The sequence below is a fragment of the Podarcis erhardii genome (assembly GCF_964252035.2).
Source record: "Podarcis erhardii genome assembly, chromosome: 10".
Lineage (NCBI taxonomy): Eukaryota > Metazoa > Chordata > Lepidosauria > Squamata > Lacertidae > Podarcis > Podarcis erhardii.
In genome coordinates, this window is record NC_138500.1 from 933,222 (window position 1) to 951,820 (window position 18,599).

The 18,599-nt window shown below is 54.1% G+C and overlaps 1 protein-coding gene and 1 long non-coding RNA gene across 2 annotated transcripts in view; one reads left to right on the forward strand and one right to left on the reverse strand.

The window, feature by feature from the left end:
- LOC309352046 overlaps positions 1-18,599 on the reverse strand; it is a 413,396-nt gene that overhangs the window by 138,676 nt on the left and 256,121 nt on the right. The gene's annotated exons all lie outside the window — the stretch shown is intronic.
- The window catches only part of SND1 (staphylococcal nuclease and tudor domain containing 1), a 224,164-nt gene that overhangs the window by 24,505 nt on the left and 181,060 nt on the right, over positions 1-18,599 (forward strand). Inside the window, exon 10 of the mRNA XM_081879810.1 lies at positions 8,704-8,817. Coding sequence (XP_081735936.1) covers positions 8,704-8,817 — 114 coding nt within the window. The remainder of the gene's footprint in view (positions 1-8,703; positions 8,818-18,599) is intronic.

The following is an 18,599-nucleotide window of genomic DNA, read 5'->3' on the forward strand; positions in this document are numbered from 1 at the left end:
TGGGTTAAACCACAGAGCCTAGGACTTGCCGATCAGAAGGTCGGTGGTTCGAATCCCCGCAACGACGGGGTGAGCTCCCGCTGCTCGGTCCCTGCTAATGCCAACCTAGCAGTTCGAAAGCACATCAGAGTGCAAGTAGATAAATAGGTACCGCTCCGCCGGGAAGGCGTTTCCGTGCGCTGCTCTGGTTCGCCAGAAGCGGCTTAGTCACGTTGTCCACATACCCGGAAGCTGTACGCCGGCTCCCTCGGCCAATGAAGCAAGATGAGCATCGCAAACCCCAGAGTCGGCCACTACTGGACCTAATGGTCAGGGGTCCCTTTACCTTTACCTTTGACCTTTCAAGCCCTTCACGGGCTAGGACACTCGTACCTACGGGACTGCCTCTCCTGGTATGCCCCACGGAGGACCTTAAGGTCCATAAATAGCAACACACTAGAGGTCCCTAAGGAAGTTAGATTAGCTTCAACCAGAGCCAGGGCCTTTTCAACTCTGGCCCCGGCCTGGTGGAACGCTCTGCCTCATGAGACCAGGGCCCTGCAGGATCTGATTTCTTTCCGCAGGGCCTGTAAGACAGAGTTGTTCTGCCTGGCCTTTGGCTTGGAATCCACTTGATCCCCTTCCCCTCTTTCCTTTTTCCTTTCTTTTTCTTTGATGGAACTCCTGTCTGGGGACTTTTTTCTGGCCCACGTAGGACCAGTCTGGATAGTTAGCCTTGGTGATGACCTGATGTTTTCATCCCCCCAAAAAGTTCTTGATTTGAGTTTCCATTGAAATGAGGCTGCATTTTAATGTTTTAATGTTGTATTTTAATCTTGTTTATAAGTTGTATTTCAATCAATTTGTTTTTATATCGGTTGTTAGCTGCCCTGAGCCTGGTCTTGGCTGGGGAGGGCAGGTTATAAATAAAATTTATTTATTTATTTATTTCCTGGCCCGTCTTCAGGGGCCGCACCATGCTGAGGGCATTGCAGCCATCTGTCCTTGAAGCATTTGAGGCATCAACAGCTGAGGCTTGAGGAACCTCCTGCCTTATAATCCCCCTCTCCCAGAGGTTTTCTCCCAGACAAACTCTGTGCAGGGAGGTCATTTCTGCCCCTGCCCGCCCACCTCTTTTTGTGTGACAGGTTTGTGTGTGTACAGGCATATCTCCAGCCGCGCCCCCCCAAGTCTTGCTACTTCTGTTTGATGCATCTTTGGGGGAGAGCTCTGGGTGCCCACCCGCCAGCTCCTCCTCCTTGGGTGCTCCAGAAGCAGAAGGGGCCGGGCTCAGATCGCCATGAAGCCGTCCTGAAGTAAGGTTTTGGGAACGGCCGCTAGGTGGTGCCGTTGGCCCGTCTGGCTGAGCGCAGGAAGAAGGCTCGCTCCTTGGTCCAGTATCCAGGATGGAAATGGGGCCTCAGACTTCGTGGAAAGCAGGTCTTCTTCTGGCTCCTCATCCTCTATGCTCACAAGGAATAATAATAATAATAATAATAATAATAATAATAATAATAATAATAAATAAATGTTGAGTTTTTCCATGACCGGGACTCAACATGGCTTGCAGCTAAAGTAAAGGTAAAGGTAAAGGGACCCCTGACCATTAGGTTCAGTCATGACCGACTCTGGGGTTGCGGCGCTCATCTCGCTTTATTGGCTGAGGGAGCCAGCGTACAGCTTCCGGGTCATGTGGCCAGCAGGACTAAGCCGCTTCTGGCGAACCAGAGCAGCGCACGGAAACACTGTTTACCTTCCCGCCGGAGTGGTACCTATTTATCTACTTTCACTCTGAGCTGCTTTCGAACTGCTAGGTTGGCAGGAGCAGGGACCAAGCAATGGGAGCTCACCACGTCGCAGGGATTCGAACCGCCGACCTTCTGATCGGCAAGTCCTACGGTCTGGGGTTTAACCCACAGCACCAAAAACATAGTACAAAAAGCAGCAATTAAGAACTATTAAACACTAATGGAATGTATGTCTGTATATTTGTGTGTGTGTGTGTAAGAGGTATTAAAACATACAGATAATTACAATAAAACCATCACAGCACCAGCCCTTTTGTTAAAAGCAGTCGGTTCTGAAAGGCCTCTTGGAACAAGAAAGTCTTCCCTCTGCTGGCAGAAGGAGAGCAAGGAGGGAGTCAGTCTGACTTCCCTTGGCAGGGAGTTCCAAAGATGCCTGGGAGAAGCCACCACCGAGAAGGCCCTCTCCTGCGTCCCCACCCAGCGGGATTGTGAGGGGGGTCGGCCTGAGAGAAGGTCCCCCCCCCCGAAAGATCTCAGAGCCCGGCAGGTTCATCTGGGAGGAGAGGGTCTTTCAGATGGGCTGGATCTGAGCTGTGAAGGGCTTTTGGCCATAACCAAGACTGCATTGTGCCTGGGAGGAGACTGGGGGCCCAGTGGAGCTGTTTTGACAAGGGAGAGGTTTGCTCCCTTCTCCCTCAGCCCTGCTCGACTGTCCGGCTGCAGCTCTAAGAGCCAGCTGACATTTCTGGGCCCTTTTAAGAGGCAGCCGAGCAGAGAGCATGTTAGTCCAGGCAGGCGGGTGTCCTTTGGCCAAATCCCACGTCTCAAGGAACGGGTGCAGGAACTCCCCTTGCGAGTCAAATTCTGCCCTCTTTGAAAACATCTCCTGGAAGCATCCTGGTCCCTTCGTATCCAGACACGAGTGCAGGAGCCGCACTCCTGCAGCCACCTAAGCGGAGCCCGCAGGATGAGGCCCAGGATGCCCACGATGGGAAGCCGAGCACAAGAGCAGCTCTCCCCTCCTGCGCTTCTCAGCGTCTGGCAAATAGGAACATTTTCCGCTTTCGTCTGTAGCGGCAGAGAATGGCCATCATCGCCATTTTGGCCTCCTAAAGTCCTCCGACATTGTTGGTAGGACAGAGCCCCCCCCCGCCATGGCCGCAGAGAAGGCCCCCCCCCACCTCGATTTGCCTAGGTAAGATTTGCCTAGGTAAGATTTGCCTAATCCCCTCTTAAATTTGAGGGTCTGACCGCAAATCCTGTAGCTTTAATTCTGTGCTGTGCGAAGAAGGACTTTATTTCGGCCGCCCTGAATCTTCCTTGGAGGGCCCCCGCTTCTCGTTCTGGGAGGAAAACACCCCTTTCTCCACAGCACACATCAATTTATACCTTTCTGAGATGCCCTCTTTGTTTCAAAGTCAGGAAGTCCTGAATGGTGAAATAATAATAATAATAATATGATAATAATTTATTCTTTATACCCCACCCATCTGGCTGGGCTTCCCCAGAAACCTTTCTCTGTAGCTCAGCAACACAGAATCATGGAATTACAGAGTTGGGAGGGACCCCCAAAGGCCATCCACCTCCTTCCAATGCCAGGAATCTCGGCCAAAGCACCTGTGATGGGTGGCTACCCTACCACTGCTTAAAAACGGAAGGGAAGAGAGTCTTAAGTTTCTTGCAGCAGCGCATCTTTGGGTAGTTGTTCTGGGGAGTGCGAGGTCCCCTTCGCCCCCTCCTCCTGCACCCAGGGAAGCGGTGGGGGCCTCTGACTGAATCATAGAATCATAGAATCCTAGAGTTGGAAGAGACCACAAGGGCCATCGAGTCCAACCCCCTGCCAAGCAGGAAACACCATCAGAGCACTCCTGACATATGGTTGTCAAGCCTCTGCTTAAAGACCTCCAAAGAAGGAGACTCCACCACACTCCTTGGCAGCAAATACCACTGTCAAACAGCTCTTACTGTCAGGAAGTTCTTCCTAATGTTTAGGTGGAATCTTCTTTCTTGTAGTTTGGAACCATTGCTCCGTGTCCGCTTCTCTGGAGCAGCAGAAAACAACCTTTCTCCCTCCTCTATGTGACATCCCTTTATATATTTGAACATGGCTATCATATCCCCCCTTAACCTCCTCTTCTCCAGGCTAAACATGCCCAGCTCCCTTAGCCGTTCTTCATAAGGCATCGTTTCCAGGCCTTTGACCATTTTGGTTGCCCTCCTCTGGACACGTTCCAGTTTGTCAGTGTCCTTCTTGAATTGTGGTGCCCAGAACTGGACACAGTACTCCAGGTGAGGTCTGATCAGAGCAGAATACTGTGGCACTATTACTATCACTATTAAGACCGCGCCTTCCCCAGCTCCTACCTGGAGCCTGCGGGTGGGTGAGGGGGCCCCCGGCCCCCGCCTGCCTCCCTGCTGAGCCAGCATCCTTGGCAGCCTCTCTCCACGGCTGGAGAGTCTCCTTGTCTCCTCCGCTCAGCTCAGCAGCCTGTTCCCTTCAGAACGATTAGGCGGCCTGCCTTCGCGGCTGCCACGCCGGTCCCCCTGCCAGCCCCCCCTCGCCCTCCTTTCTGCTGAGGGCAGCTATTTCCTACCATATGATCCCTGGAGGAGAGGTGCCCACCAAGCGCTCGGCCGCTGAGCTTGTCGGAAGGTGTCTGGCTTTCGCCGCCGGGCAAAAACGCTCTTTTGCCACAAAGGCTGCCATGTAAGGGGGGGGGAGCAGGAGCAGGAGCAGGGGGAGCTGCTGTGCGCAGAGTCGGGCCGCCTGCACTGGCTGGCAGGGCTCTGCGGGGTTCTCAGGCAGGGAGCGACCCCCAGGACCTCCAGGTTGGCTCCGCTGTGCCGTGAGCCCCTGGGCTGCTGAGCCGTGGTGGACGCTGAGGGGGCAGCCGGCGGAGTGGGGGGCTTGGGAGGTGCCCCCCTTTCCTGCCTCAGCCGAGTCGCTCACCTGTCTGCGCACGTGCGCCTGCTAGTACAGTTGGAAGGGACCCCAAGGGTTATCTCCTCCAGCCCCTGCACTGCTGGAACTGCAGCCAGCTGTTTGTGGCAGAGGCTGGCATGGTGGTCAACGAAAGAGGTTTAAGGAAAGACTGTCTCAAGGCAAGTCTTAAAAAATGTAGTGATTATTGCCTGATTATCATCTTCCAAACTAACTACTCTATTCTGAGCTTGAACATGGAAAGCACAATGTTGGTGGTCAACAAAAGAGGTTTAAAGACTGTCTCAAGGCAAATTTTTAAAAATGTCTTATAAACACTGACAAATAAACACTGGCCTGCGAGTGCTCCAGTTGGAGAACAGCCTTTACCAAAGGTGTCATGGGCTTTGAAGACACTCGAACTCAGGACGCAAGGGAGAAACGTGCTAAGAGGAAGTCACGCTTGGCAAATCCAGACCGGGATCAACTCTCTCCCGGAAACCAACGTCCCCACTGTGGAAGGAGGTGTGGATCCAGAATTGGCCTCCACAGTCACTTACGGACTCAGTGTTAAAACCGTGTTCATGGAAGACAATCTTACTCGGCTAGGAGGGATCGCCAAAGAAGAAGAAGGATATGGAGGAAAACTCAGTGCTGGCATCAAGAAGGCAATCAGTGGCACGAGGCATCGGCTGGTCTTCTAAGCGCTGTCCTCTCAAGAAAGACTCGGCAGAGCTCTGTGGCACCTGGAAGACATCTCCCTTTGTTTGGGCATTAGCTTTTCTTGCCCCAGGTGCCCATTTCTGCCTGCAAGCGGGCAGGAGGGAGCTGGTGCTTTGCCAGTCTCCCCTGGCTCCAGCTCTGCTTCTCCGTGGCCCTTTTGCCTCCTTTGTGCCTCGGATTAAGGAATTTGCCTAGTGATTCTCCAGCTGGGATTCCTGCGTCGCAGGGGGGTTGGACTAGATGACTCCGGGGGTGCCTTCCACCCCACGATTGCTCCTAGACCCCCCTCGCTTCCAGGCCTCTGCTTCCCATTGTGTGAGAAAAAAGGGCCGTCGGCCTGATCCTGCGATCTCTCCTCCTTCTGCTCTTCTGTGTGGTTTGTGTGTTTGTGTGTGTTCTGTTCCTCCTGCTGCCTCTAAAAGCCGCTTAATTTGGCAGCGAAGGAAGGCGCGGCGCAAAGCCCCCTGGGCCGCCCAATCCTGGAGTGTCAGATTTGGGTCCCTCTCTGCCTCTCTGCGAATTACGAGTGACAAGGAAAATCAGGACAGATGCCGGAGAGCTCTGAGTGCGAGCGGGCGGCCCCAGCCGCGGCCCCGCCAGCGCAAATCAATCTTCATGATGCTCTTGAGAGGCACATTACAGGCACTTGCTGCCCTCCGCCAGGTGGGGGGGGGAGGTGGGGCAGGATCCGCTCCTAGAATGGCCCCCCCTTCTTCTGCTTGCGACTGGCTGGAGGGCAGCTGCTGGGAGCTGGGGGTTTCCGATTCTGCTTGTTTTCTGAGTCTTGGTGGCCGGATGATGGGAGCTGGCAGGCCCGGGGGGGGGGGATGCGGACACAGGCAGGTGACTTCAGGGGTGTCCCGGGGGGGGGAGGTGGGGAGAGCCCCCCAAGGTCTGTGGTGGGTAGCGGGGAGTGGGCAGGGGCCCCGGTGAGCCCCCAATGCCACTGGGCAGGTGATTGGAGGCCGCAGCTACATTTTGGGTCTTCTCAGCCTAAGGGTAAAGGTAAAGGGACCCCTGACCATTAGGTCCAGTCGTGACCAATTCTGGGGTTGCGGCGCTCATCTCGCTTTACTGGCCAAGGGAGCCGGCGTACAGCTTCCGGGTCATGTGGCCAGCATGACTAAGCCACTTCTGGCGAACCAGAGCAGCACACGGAAACGCCGTTTACCTTCCCGCCAGAGTGGTACCTATTTATCTACTTGCACTTTGACATGCTTTCGAACTGCTAGGTTGGCAGGCAGCCTAGGGGTACCTTCTGCTAATTTTGGACAGCATCTTTGAGGTGGGGGTGGAGCACATGCTTGCCGGCACACTATTCCAGGGCAAATCCTTCATGGGGACTAGCAACGCATCATTTTTTAAAAATGCAAAACCCCTATCAGTAATTCAACTCTAATTCCAAAGCCCGCAGATGGGGAAGCCATGTGAGATTCGTGGGGGTCCCTGGGGTCATCTGGTCCAGCCCCTTGCAGGGTTAGGAATCTCGACTAATTTGGGCAGGGATGTTGCTGCTCTGCTGCTGCAGCCAGGGGGCCACGGGTTCCAATCCTGCCTTTAAAGGTGCAGCTGTAGAATACCAGAATGCAGGGGAGTGTGGCTTGGGTCTGCTGGGCTTGGTCCTGCATCTCTTCTCCCTTGGGTGCCCTCAGAGGGGCTGGTGGGGGCTGGTGGGGGCTGGTGGGCCCCTCCTGGCCAGCGGGTGCAGGCGCCAGAGCCGAGGGCAACAGAGCACAGCCTCCGTGTCGGCCTGTCCTGTCTCTCTGCTCCCGTTCTCCTCCTTTCCTCCCGTCAGGAATATGGAAATAGCCGCCTGCGCTTTGAGCAGTGCAGCGCTTTGAAGTAGTAATTTACGGTAGTAATTTACTGTAAAACAAAGTCATTTGGAAAGCTTTTGGAAAGCATTTCACAAGCATTTAAAAAACGGAGTGATAACACGAATGCGGAAAGAGGCTCCTTTGAAACCAACGCGCTCAGCCCCAGCAGAGATAACGTGGCGGCTCTGGGGCTCTGCCGCGGTTGGGGCTCCAGGCGCCGCTCCTCACGAGGAGACCCCAGGAGAAGCTCCAGCAGAGGCAAAGCGCCTCGGCTCCCCGCCCTGTCTAGAGGCGGCTGCTCCAAAAGAGGGTTTCGCCACTCAGGGAACGAGCTGAGTGCAAATCTCTGCGGGGCAATGGGTCAGTGTGGCTAGCTGTGGACCACACGGCTGGTGGTTTGAGCCCCCCCCTCGGGATGGCTGTGGGCAGGATTCCAACATTGCGGGGGTTGGACTAGATGACCCTCGGGGGTCCCTTACGATTCTATGTTGCTATGATTTCACTATCATTCTGGGGGATTTGGGGGATCTAAGGAGCTCTTGTATGGTCATCTGGTGAGATGGTTTGGCAGCAGAAGGGTGGTGAAAGGGGGGGGGCTGCCAGCTGAGACTCCTTCACTATCGATCAGGACGGCTCTTATCCTTGCTGCTGGTGGGGCTGCAGGGGGAGCATCTTGTTGAGAGGCAGGCCGGGTGGGGGAACAGCCCTCCCCAGCCATTTTCTGCCAGTTTTGTCCACCCCACCTCTCATTCTCTGTAGGAATCTCTTCAGGCCTGTTTCCCAAAGGGCCAGGGGCTGTGAAGCCAGAGGCATAGAGGGGGGCATTATGTTGTGTTGTATTGTATTGTATTGTATTGTATTGTATTGTATTGTATTGTATTGTATTGTATTGTATTGTATTGTATGAAGAAGAAGAAAAATAAAAATATATCCTGCCCTCCCTGGCCAGAACCAGGCTCAGGGTGGCTAACATCAAAATGCATAATACATTAAGACATAAACTTCAGCAATCGACTGAAATACAGGTTAAAATCAGATTAAAATCAAAATAAGATCAGATGGCTACCCGCAGATTATAACTATAGGGGTTGGGAACCCGAAGTACTCACTAGGCTCAGCTATTTGTATGAGCCGGTGAGAAGAGTTAGAGAGGCCACTTATATGCAGGGTCTTGTAAAAGGAGAGGGGTCAGACTGAGCCCCGACCAAAGGCTAGGCGGAACAGCTCCGTCTTGCAGGCCCTGCGGAAAGATGTCAAGTCCCACAGGGCCCTGGTCTCTTGTGACAGAGCGTTCCACCACGTCGGGGCCAGGGCTGAAAAGGCCCTGGCTCTGGTCGAGGCCAGCCTAACCTCCCTGTGGCCTGGGACCTCCTAGATGTGCTGCCCATCCATGGATCTCAGGGTGGTTCAGAAAACAAAAACACACAATGCGTAATAAAAACAAGACCCCTGCCTCTCCCAAGCCCATGGCTGCCGGCCGGTTTTGACCTCTGGCTTTGTTCCTCTCCTCCTGCAGGTGATGCAGGTGCTGAACGCAGATGCCATCGTGGTGAAGCTCAACTCAGGCGACTACAAAACGGTCCACCTCTCCAGCATCCGCCCCCCTCGGCTGGAAGGCGAAGGCACCCAGGTAGGCTGCGCCCGGGGAAGGGCTCCTGCAGGGGAGGAGGCTGCGTCTGTTGGGCGAGGGGAGGAGAGTGCCTGCGCCGGCTGGCTCAAAACCCACTATCTTGCTTGTCGTCCCGTTTCCAGGAGATCCTCTGTCTGAGTTTTGTGGGGAGGAGGGACTGCCCACTGTTTGCCCCATTTCTTCCCGCCCCCCCCCCCCGATGTCTCAGTCTCTCCACTGCCACGAGTGGGCCTAAGAACTGTGGGTGTTTGTTCAAAGTGACCTCAGATCTCTGCTTTGGAAAGGGATATGTGGCTGGCAGCGGAGTCTCTGCCAAGTCTTTCTGGATTATTGCTGTGGGGACCCTACAGTTTTGTAGAGCTTTTTGGGCCGGTCGCTCTCCTGCTGTTCTGCCGAGGAGCTCAGGGCAGTCGCCAGTGGCAGCTGTGGCTTGTGAGCCCTGGGAATCCTCAATGGTGGTCTTCCGCTTGGCTTGGCGGGGGGAGGGCAGCCTCCTTTCCCTCCTGAGAACGAAGCCTGGGTCCTCCATCTCCCCACCCCGGTGGGCTGAGAAAAGGCAGAGGGATGGTTGGCTGGGGGCCTCGAAACAGACTGGAGAAGAAGGCCATAGATCCATAGAATCAGAGATTGGTAGAGTTGGAAGGTACAGCAAGGATCATCCATTCCAGCCCCCATCAGTGCAGGAATCTCAGCAAAGCCATTTCATGAGATGTGATGAGGTTGAGGGTACGTTTTATCATATGTGGTGGACTTGTCTTTTTTTAAAAAAAATAATATTTATTAAGATTTTGGAAATTGCAAAAAAGAAAAAAGAAAAGTTAAACATATAGAAACAAAAACAAAAACAAAAACACTGCATAAAACGTTAAATTAACAAAACAAAACAAAAACAATTAAAAACACTTCCAATATTTTCGATCTTAACTTTCATACACTTGTTTCATTGACTTCCTCAACACCTCCCTTTTTGTATTCCACTTCAGTTAACTATTTCAGCAAGTCCTTTCCATCTTCATCTATTTTCTATCTTAAAGTTAATTTTAACATTTTATAACCTAGTTTTTCCCCCTTTTAATGCATTAACAATCTATCTATACCTAGTTCCTTCTAACATTTCTGCCAAAGCCATATGGCTTCATTCCACTTTTTTTCTAACATTCATTAATTTTACATATGTGGTGGACTTGTCAAAGGGTGAAAGGGTATTGGGAAGTGATATACGGAGGTACAGGGATACGTTCCAGAGGCCCGTTCGCAACCTGAAAAAAACGCAACCCGCATCTGCACGTGCGCGGGTCGCAATTCGCTGCTTCTGCGCATGCACGTGACGTTATTTTGCACCTCTGCGCATGCGTGAGCGGTGTTCTGTTACTTCTGGGTTGCCGCGGGATGCAACCTGAAAACACACAACCTGAAGGAAACGTAACATGAGGTATGACTGTACAGTGGTACCTCCGGTTACGAACAGGATCTGTTCCGGAGGCCTGGCTGTATCCCCAAAATTTTGTAGCCGGAGGCTCCCTTCTGCGCACGTGCACTGCGTGACTGTGTGCTTTTGCGCATGTGCGCACGGCAAAACCTGGAAGTATACACTTCTGGGTTTGCCGTGTTCATAACCCGAGGATTGCGTTACCCGAAGGTAACATAACGCAAGAGTCCACTGTATAATGCATTGGAAAAAAGTGTTTAAAAGTACCATTCCAAAAATAACCAGAGTCCTTTCCGTTGGGGATAATTCAGAGGGAAATTCCCAGGTGTCAGAAAAGACTATTTATGTCTGCCACTACGGCGACCCGTGTTTTGTTAGCCCCCAAATGGAAAACAAGCGAGGTCCCAACCAAAGAAGAATTGTGTTCGTTTAAAAACGCCGGTAGCATTGAGTGGAAGTAAGTTCTGATGGTTGTAAGAATGGATTGCTGAGTGGTTTAGTTTAGGTAAAATATTCAGGGATGGATGGTACGCAAAATGAACCACGGAAAAAGAAGAAGGGAAGTCATTGATTTAAGGTTGCATCTCACCTTGGCTGGGTTTCAACGTAAGAGACCTAGAAATTGTGGGAGAAATGATTCTGTTACGCTGGCACTGAGTTAGTTGGACTTGGGCTTTTGTCTGTTGCCGCAGGCGAAGGCTTCGGGGTCCTCGCCTGCTTTTGGTCCCTAGGTTTTCTGATTCATGAGTTTATTCGCGTTCTTCTGCCTGAAAAGCACCCTGTGCCGTTTAAACTGAAAAACAGTAAAGGATAGAGAACCACGAAAAGCCTTGGAAATAAGTCTCTGAGTGTTGGGACCCCCATCTTTCCCCAATGCTTGTCTGGTGAGGTGCCTTGCCTGCCTCCAGCGGGAGAGAGGGGCTGGGGGGGGGTCTTCCTTGGCGGAGGCCGGTCTCCGCGCTGCCTCCCCCCCTCCACTGCAGGCCTTCGCTGTTCCTGGAGGCTCCATCACAAGTCGAGATTTGGTTATATTGGGAGATAAATTTTCTTCATAAAGGCTGCCTTTATTGGGCTGCGGAGCTCTGCTCGCCCGGGGGGGGGGCTCCCCCTTCCTCTCCTGCCTCCGTGTGCCCCCCACCCAGATGTGCTCCATCCCTCCGGAGCGGATTTTGAAGGTTCAACGGGGGGGGGGGGGGGACATGGAGGCGGGAGGAGAAAGCGAGAGTGGAAGCCTGTTTCGCCCCTTGTCTTTTCAGGCCCTTTTGAAGGGTTTCTTCTTGATTCGTTTATTGCTTTCCGTGTCCTTGGCTGCTGCTGGGTGTTTATCGAGAGCTGCTTTGAATATTACCCAACATGGACAGATACTTCTGGTCCTTGCAGCCTCCCCCTCTGGGCTGCATGCGACCCACAGTTTTTTATTTTTAAAAGCTCCGTTGTTCACAGGGGGACCTTTTTTAAAGCCCCATTTAATGTGAGGATGGGTGGAGTGGGGGGGAAGTCTGGTTGTGGGGAGCGCAACGGGGGCCAAATGCTGGGAAAGGAGGGCAGGGTGGGATGAGGAAGGGGTGTGCATTGTGGGGGGGGGGTGTCTCTGCCCCCCCAAAGGCTCCCTCGCCACAAGGAGATGGAGTCTTGTGCTAGAAAAGGTCCTCCCTGTTCCCTGGCAAGGAGCAGATGATCTAATTTGTGCAATTACGGTCCATTGTTCTCTTGCCCAGTGGCCAAAGCTGGGTGGTTCTCAAAGCAAATTACCCTTTCAAAAATAAAATAAAAAATAGCAGTTTTTCAGCGGGAGCCTGAGGCCCCTTGCAGGGTGTGGGCCCTGCTGGACTCTCTCATAGCAGCTGCATCGCTGCCACCACTGGGCTCTCCTGCCGAAAGAGACTTTGGCCTTCGCCATTGCCTCTCCCTGACCTCACAGTGCCCCAGGCGTACAAATTACTCCAGTGTGCAAATCTCACCGGAGCAAGTGAGTTTTGCACATGCAGATCAGCGGCTGCTTTTTGGAAGGAGTTCTCTGTCTCCGTTCCGCTTGGATTAGGAACCGGGAGGTTTCCAAGGGCCTCTCAGCAGCACCCGCTCATCCCGTTGCCACGAGGCTTCCGTGGAAATTCGGCGCCGGGCTCTGCGCTGAGGTTCCTATACCTGCTTTTGTGGCTTTGGAGGGTCGGCGAAGGAGGCGCAGCGAGGAGCAGCCCCCGCGGTCGAGAGAGGAGGATAAGGATAATTGGAGGGCAGGAGCTATTTGAGCGTGCCTGGCACTCGCTTGTGTTTTGGCCCGGAACGGAAGGAGACATTAATTCCTGCAGGAGTGGAGGGAGGGCTGGAAGGGGGATTTTGCGGGTGGGGAACTGGGCCTGTGGCGGCTTCTGGAGGGAGGGTCTTCTAGACCTCAGTCGGTGCACCCAGAGTTTCTCCGTAAGAACATGAATCGCCTTTTGTATCAGGCCAAAGGGGGCCATCGTCCTGTTCTCCAATTTGTCATCATCACACTTAATTTGTATACTCTCTTTCCATCTTACACTACCCAAGGCGGTTTACAAGCTGAAGAAACAAAAAATGTACACCTTATAAGAGGGTTCGGCAACCTAAGGCCCATGGGGCACAGGCGGCTCATGGGGGTTGTTTAACCAGCCCACAAGCTGCCCCTGAACTGAGCCACCCACTTGACGAGTCCCTGCGTGCTGTGCTAAACCGGCACATCGCAGCACAGGGACTTGCTTCTGTGGCGCCGGAAATCGCAGACGCCGGAAAATGCATCTGTGCAGACACCAGAAATCACGGGCGCTCACGCACATGCGCAGTCTGGCCCATGGAGGGGTCTCGGTGAACTGGCCCAGGCAAGGTAAACCTTGCTGACCTCTGCCTTATAGCAATCTAATACAGTGGCACCTTGGGGTGCGAACGGGATCCGTTCTGGAGCCCCATTCGCATCCTGAAGTGAACGCAACCTGCGTCCGCGTATCTGTGCGTGTGTGGGTTGCGTTTCGCTGCTTCCACGCATTTGCGTGACATCGTTTTGACCGTCTGCCCATGCGTGCATGGCGAAACCCAGAAGTAACACGCTCTGGGGTCACTGCGGAGTGCAACCCGAAAATACTTAACTTGAAGCACATTTATCCCGAGGTATGACTGTACAAAACTTTAAAATAAGCAACCTACATCAAGTAAAGTACAGTGGTGCCTCGCAAGACGAAATTAATTCGTTCTGTGAGTTTTTTCGTCTAGCGAATTTTTTCGTCTTGCGAAGCACGGCTATTAGCGGCTTAGCGGCAAGACGTTTTCGTCTTGCGAAGCAAGCCCATAGGGAAATTCGTCTTGCAAAGCACCTCAAAAACGGAAAACTCTTTCGTCTTAAGAAGTTTTTCGTCTAGTGAGGCATTCGTCTTGCTGGGCACCACTCTAACATTCAACAACCATTGGAATAATATAGAATAATAATATCAGCATATAAAAATTAAGCAGAAAGCCACTCTTAACAATTGCAATAAATAATTTATAAACGGCAGTCAGTGAAACTACGGCAAGCCGCAGAGCACAAAAAAAAAAGGCAGGTGGAAGAAGGCCTTGCCTGGTGAAGTCTCTCCCCTCTCCAGTTATCATGGAACCTGCAAGCAGGGCACTCAGGGGCTGGGATGGGGCTTGAATCCTGCCTGCTGGTTTCACCAAGGCAACTGGTCTGACCCGGCAGGCGCAGGCAGGATCCCGAAGTCTTGCTGCCTCTGACTGGGTTGCAGAGCAGAGCCAAGGTGGCTGGCGTTTTTTAAATTTTGTTTTATTTATTAGGTTGATGTACCTGCCCTTCATCAAAAGGTCTCGGGGCGGTTCATGAGATAAAGCACAAGACAAAAGCACAAGTAAATAGAAGAGAAGCAGCAGAACAGTAACACCCCCCCCAACCCCCCCCCACATTTAAAAGGATGTGTAAGATCAGTCAGCCAAAGGCTTGACTGAAGCGGGTTGTTTTCTCCTGGAGCCTAAAATATAGATAATGATGCAGCCACCGACAGCCCCCCCTCCATGATTTTGTCATATTTTCATCGAATTGTAGAATCAGAAGGGACCCCGAGGGTCATCTAGTCCAACCCCCTCCCACCAGGAATGTCTCCAGAGTCATCCCTGACAGGTGGCCACCCAGCCCCTGCTGAAACACCTCCAAGGAAGGAGAGCCCACCGGAAGGAGAGCTTGGAGGCCGTCGCTGCCTCTTGTGGCAAGGAGTTCCGCAGTTTCAGGCGAGCTTTTATTTGCCCTGACTCTTCCGGCCTTCAGCTCCGTGGGAAGGCCTCAAGTTTTCCTGTTAGTAGAGGTGGAGGCGAACGTCTCTGCCTTCTGCTTCTGCACGCCTTGCAGTATTTTATTGCCTTTTCTTGGCTGCTGTAACATACGCCGTGTGGGGCTGCCCAGGGAGCCAGGCTGCTTGCAGCAGAGGGTGACGGAGGAGGCTTCTGCTCGGCCCCTGTGGGACTGCCATGCTGGACTAGAGGGGCACCCCTTGGCCTGATCCTGCCACAGCCAGGTTCTTCTCTTGCTGCTGCTGCCATTCAGTGTAGGGAAGCATGGCCCCATGCAGTGCGAGGCAGCTTTTGATGCTCTGAAGAGTTGGACGAGGTCTTTGCTTGGGAAAAGCAATGTTTGGAAAGGCTGTGTGTGTGTGGCGAAATCATGGAGGAGAGTCATTCCACACCAGAGGCCCCCTTGCGCTGGGGACTGGCGTGGGGCTAAGCCCCCAAACCGTGGGGCGTTGGGGGAGCGCAGCCTGGAGCTTTGGAAGTGCCTCAGCACCCGGTGAGCTCATCCGCTCTAAAGACAATGGATTTTTAGCGGGTCTTTCCCTAAAGGGAGAAAGCTTTGAAATGTTGCTGTGCATATATTGAAAGAGATTATGAAGCTCATATGTGAAGAGACAAAAGGTTTAAGAGATGGAGATAAGGAACGGTGCTGGCTGGGCTGCAGGAGGCGGGAGGCGATTAAGTCCGGGGAAGGCTGATGCCAGAGATGGTGGAGATCAGGCGGGAGGCAGGGATTAGGGGGGGCGAAGGTGAAGTGCCCTGCAAAGAGAGCGGCAGGAATAGCGGGCGGGGGGGGGTGGTTCTGGGGCAGGGAGACACAGGTAGCTGGCAGAAGAGGGCTGTGAATGCAGAGGGAGACGGGTCGGGAGCCCAGCTGTGAACCACGAAAGGGAAGGGATCTGGGCCCTGCTTCCTCGCCATACTGGAAGGTGGGTTGGCAAAAGAAGAGTTGAGAGGTGCCAAGGGATAATTTGGAGAGCGAGCAAGATCAGGCGCCTCCTTCGGGGCCACCACTGAGAAGGCCCCGCCTGGCCTGTTTGCCAGCCTAATCTATCCCCCTGCTGGATACGCAAGGGAGACGTTCATCTTAGACAAGGGGCCAAGTCCTGCAGGCGGTCATTAAGGCAATCCTGTCCGTATCCACTGGGGGTGTGAATGGGTCGTGCCAGTGCTATCCCAGCCATGAGGACCACCCCTGGGTTTTCTGCACATGGTTTCCAGAACATGGAAGGCTGCCAGGTGTCTGGAGAGAAGCAGTTCAGAGCGGGAACTTTGGCCAGAAAGGCCTCATGTCCATAATCTCTGGGGCACAGATCCTCACTGGCCTTTGGCCTTAGTCAGAAGAGACCCCTGACGCCCCTGGCAGGGTGGGCCTATTCAGAAAGGGGGGGCTCTTGTCCATGGGGGGCTTTTAAGCAGAGTCTGGATGGCCATCATCAGGGATGCTTTAGCAGGGATTTCTGAACTGCAGGGGGTTGGACTGGATGACTCTGGGGGTCCCTTCTGACTCTACAGCTCTGCTGAAATGCAACATATAAATTACTTTTGATGCGATATACCACAGTGGTGCCTCGCAAGACGAAAAGAATCTGTTCCGCGAGTCTCTTTGTCTAGCGGTTTTTTCGTCTTGCGAAGCAAGCCCATTGATGGTTTAGCGGATTAGCGCTATTAGTGGTTTAGCGGCTTTTAGCGGCTTATCGGATAAGTGGCTTAGCGGCTTAGAAAAAGGAGGGGGGGGAGGGAAAAAACCCCCGCAGGAACTCGCAAGACATTTCGTCTTGCGAAGCAAGCCCATAGGAAATTCGTTTTGCGAAGCACCTCCAAAACGGAAAACTCTTTTGTCTAGCGAGTTTTCCGTCTTGCGGGGCACCACTGTACAATGCTGCTCCTCAGCCGGCCAGGACTCTCACCGCCAGGGCCTGAGGAGCTGCCTCCAAGGGGACTAAAGGAGCTTGCGGACATAATTTCAGAGCCTTTGTCTATGATCTTTGAGAATCCTTAGAGAACAGGTGAGGTCCCTGAAGACGGCAGGTGGGCAACGGTTGTCCCCATCTTCAAAAAAAGGAGGGGGGGGAAGGAAGACCCAGGTAACTCCTAGAACAGGGAATTCAACAGCTGGTCTGTGAGGACTTTGCAAAGGACGCTGTGATTACTAAGACCCAGCACGGTCTTCTCAAAATGAAGCCATGCCAGACCAATCTGATTGCTTTATTTGACAGAATGACAACCTTGGTGGATCAGGGGAACGCTGTGGACACAGTATATTTTGATTTCAGCAAGGCCTTTGACAAGACCCCCCATGATAGCTGGTAAAATGTGGGTGGAAAGAGGTGACGGTTAGGTGGACTTGTAGCTGGTTGACTGACTGAACCCAAAGAGTGCCCCTTTCCTTGTCATCCTGGGGAAAAGTGGCCGGGGGGGGGGGAGCACAGGGTTCTGCCTGGGCTGGTTGTTGTTCAGTGTCTTTATTAACGACTTGGGTGAAGGAATTGAGGGGATGCTGGGGACTCTGGGCAGCACCAGGCAGCAGCTGCTCCGGGTTGTGGAGCCCTGGCCGGTGGCCACAGAGAGGGTGGGCAGGAGCCCTGGCCTGGGTGGTGCATGGATGGCAAGGGCTTGCCTGGCCCCGAGGAGTTCTGGAGGTGTTGGGGAGGGGGCCATGGGCTTGCATGGGAAGGCACTGGGGGTGGCCCGGGGCAAGGCAGGGAGGGGGCTTTGCAACGTTGGCGTGGGGTCCCTGTCCTGTCTGGCCAAGCGGGCAAGCGCTGGGCTGGCCTGACTCTGTGCTGCCACTGCCGCAGCGGCGTCTCGAGCTCCTGGGAGGGCAAGTGGCTTCTGGTATCATAGATGGAAACTGACAAACTGAAAATTCGGTGTAATAAACTCCTGCCGCCTTTCATCTCCTGCCTGCGTCACCCTGCGCCAAATGAAATCTGAGTGCAGCAGTCAGTCAGAGCGGCTGAGATCTCCCATGGCGGGCGCCTGGAGGTGGGTCCCTGGCCCCCACGCCCCCCCCTCCCCAGATGCCCACTTTTCTGGCAGAGTTTGGAGGCAGCAGGTGGCTGGGAGGAGCAGCCTGACTTCCAGTGCCCCTCTCCCTAGGGGCTCTCAGGCGCTCCCCCCCCCCCAACCACCTCCCACTGCGGTTGGCGCCCAGGCGGTGTGGCCTGCCAGCCTGTGCCCAAGTGGTGCATTGCTGGGTCTCTCTTCCCTGGGAAAGCCTTGCGCCAGGCCAGCGTTGCCTTTTCCTGGCTCTGCAGGGTGTGCGCTCAAACAGGGCACCCAGGACACCTGCTTGGCCTGCAGAAGGCGCCAGGGTCGATCCCCGCTGGTGGCATCTGTAGGGCAGAGCTGGGGGTGCTCCCTGCTTGCAAGCAGGGCGGGCTGGTGCTGCCAGTCCGTGCGGGAAGCCCTGGGCTGGATCGGGCAGCGCGTCTTGACTTAAACACCGGATGCTTCTGCCCCCTCTTCTGCCTGCTCCGACCAGCGGCGGCTGCGCTCCGGCAACTCTGGGGAAGAGCCGTATTTTATCCAAACTCCATTAAACAGCCGTCATTGCCGTCTCTTGCCTGCCCTGTCATTTGCTGATTATGAAGATATTTATGTGGGCACTGGGAGCTCTCTTTTAAATAAGCGAGCGGAGGATGGCTTCGCCTCTCCTTCCTCCAGCGCCAGCCAAGGGGCTCCTTCCTGGGGAGGGGGGCAGTGGGGCAATGCCAGGCTCCAGAGCCCGAGGGCCGGGCTGGCGGAGAGGGGGACCCCTCTAGCGCTCTCAGGGCTGTGCCCTTGCTCAGCTGGGGCCCCCCCTGCCCGGCATCTGGGGAGGAGGCGGAGGGGCCCCGGCTGCAGGGAGAGGGGGGCTCAGGTGGGGGCCTTTGGAGGCAGCTGGCAGTCATCTGACCAGGGTACCTGCCGTCGCTTCAGGCTGCCTCTTCTGGAGTGGCGGCTTATTCTCCTTGCCGGTTTAAAAATAGCAATTCCGAAGGTCTCAAATCACTCAGTGCTTTAAGAATTGCCAGCGTTTACTTTCCCTGCAGCAAAGAGGGCTACTTAGCAGGCGCTG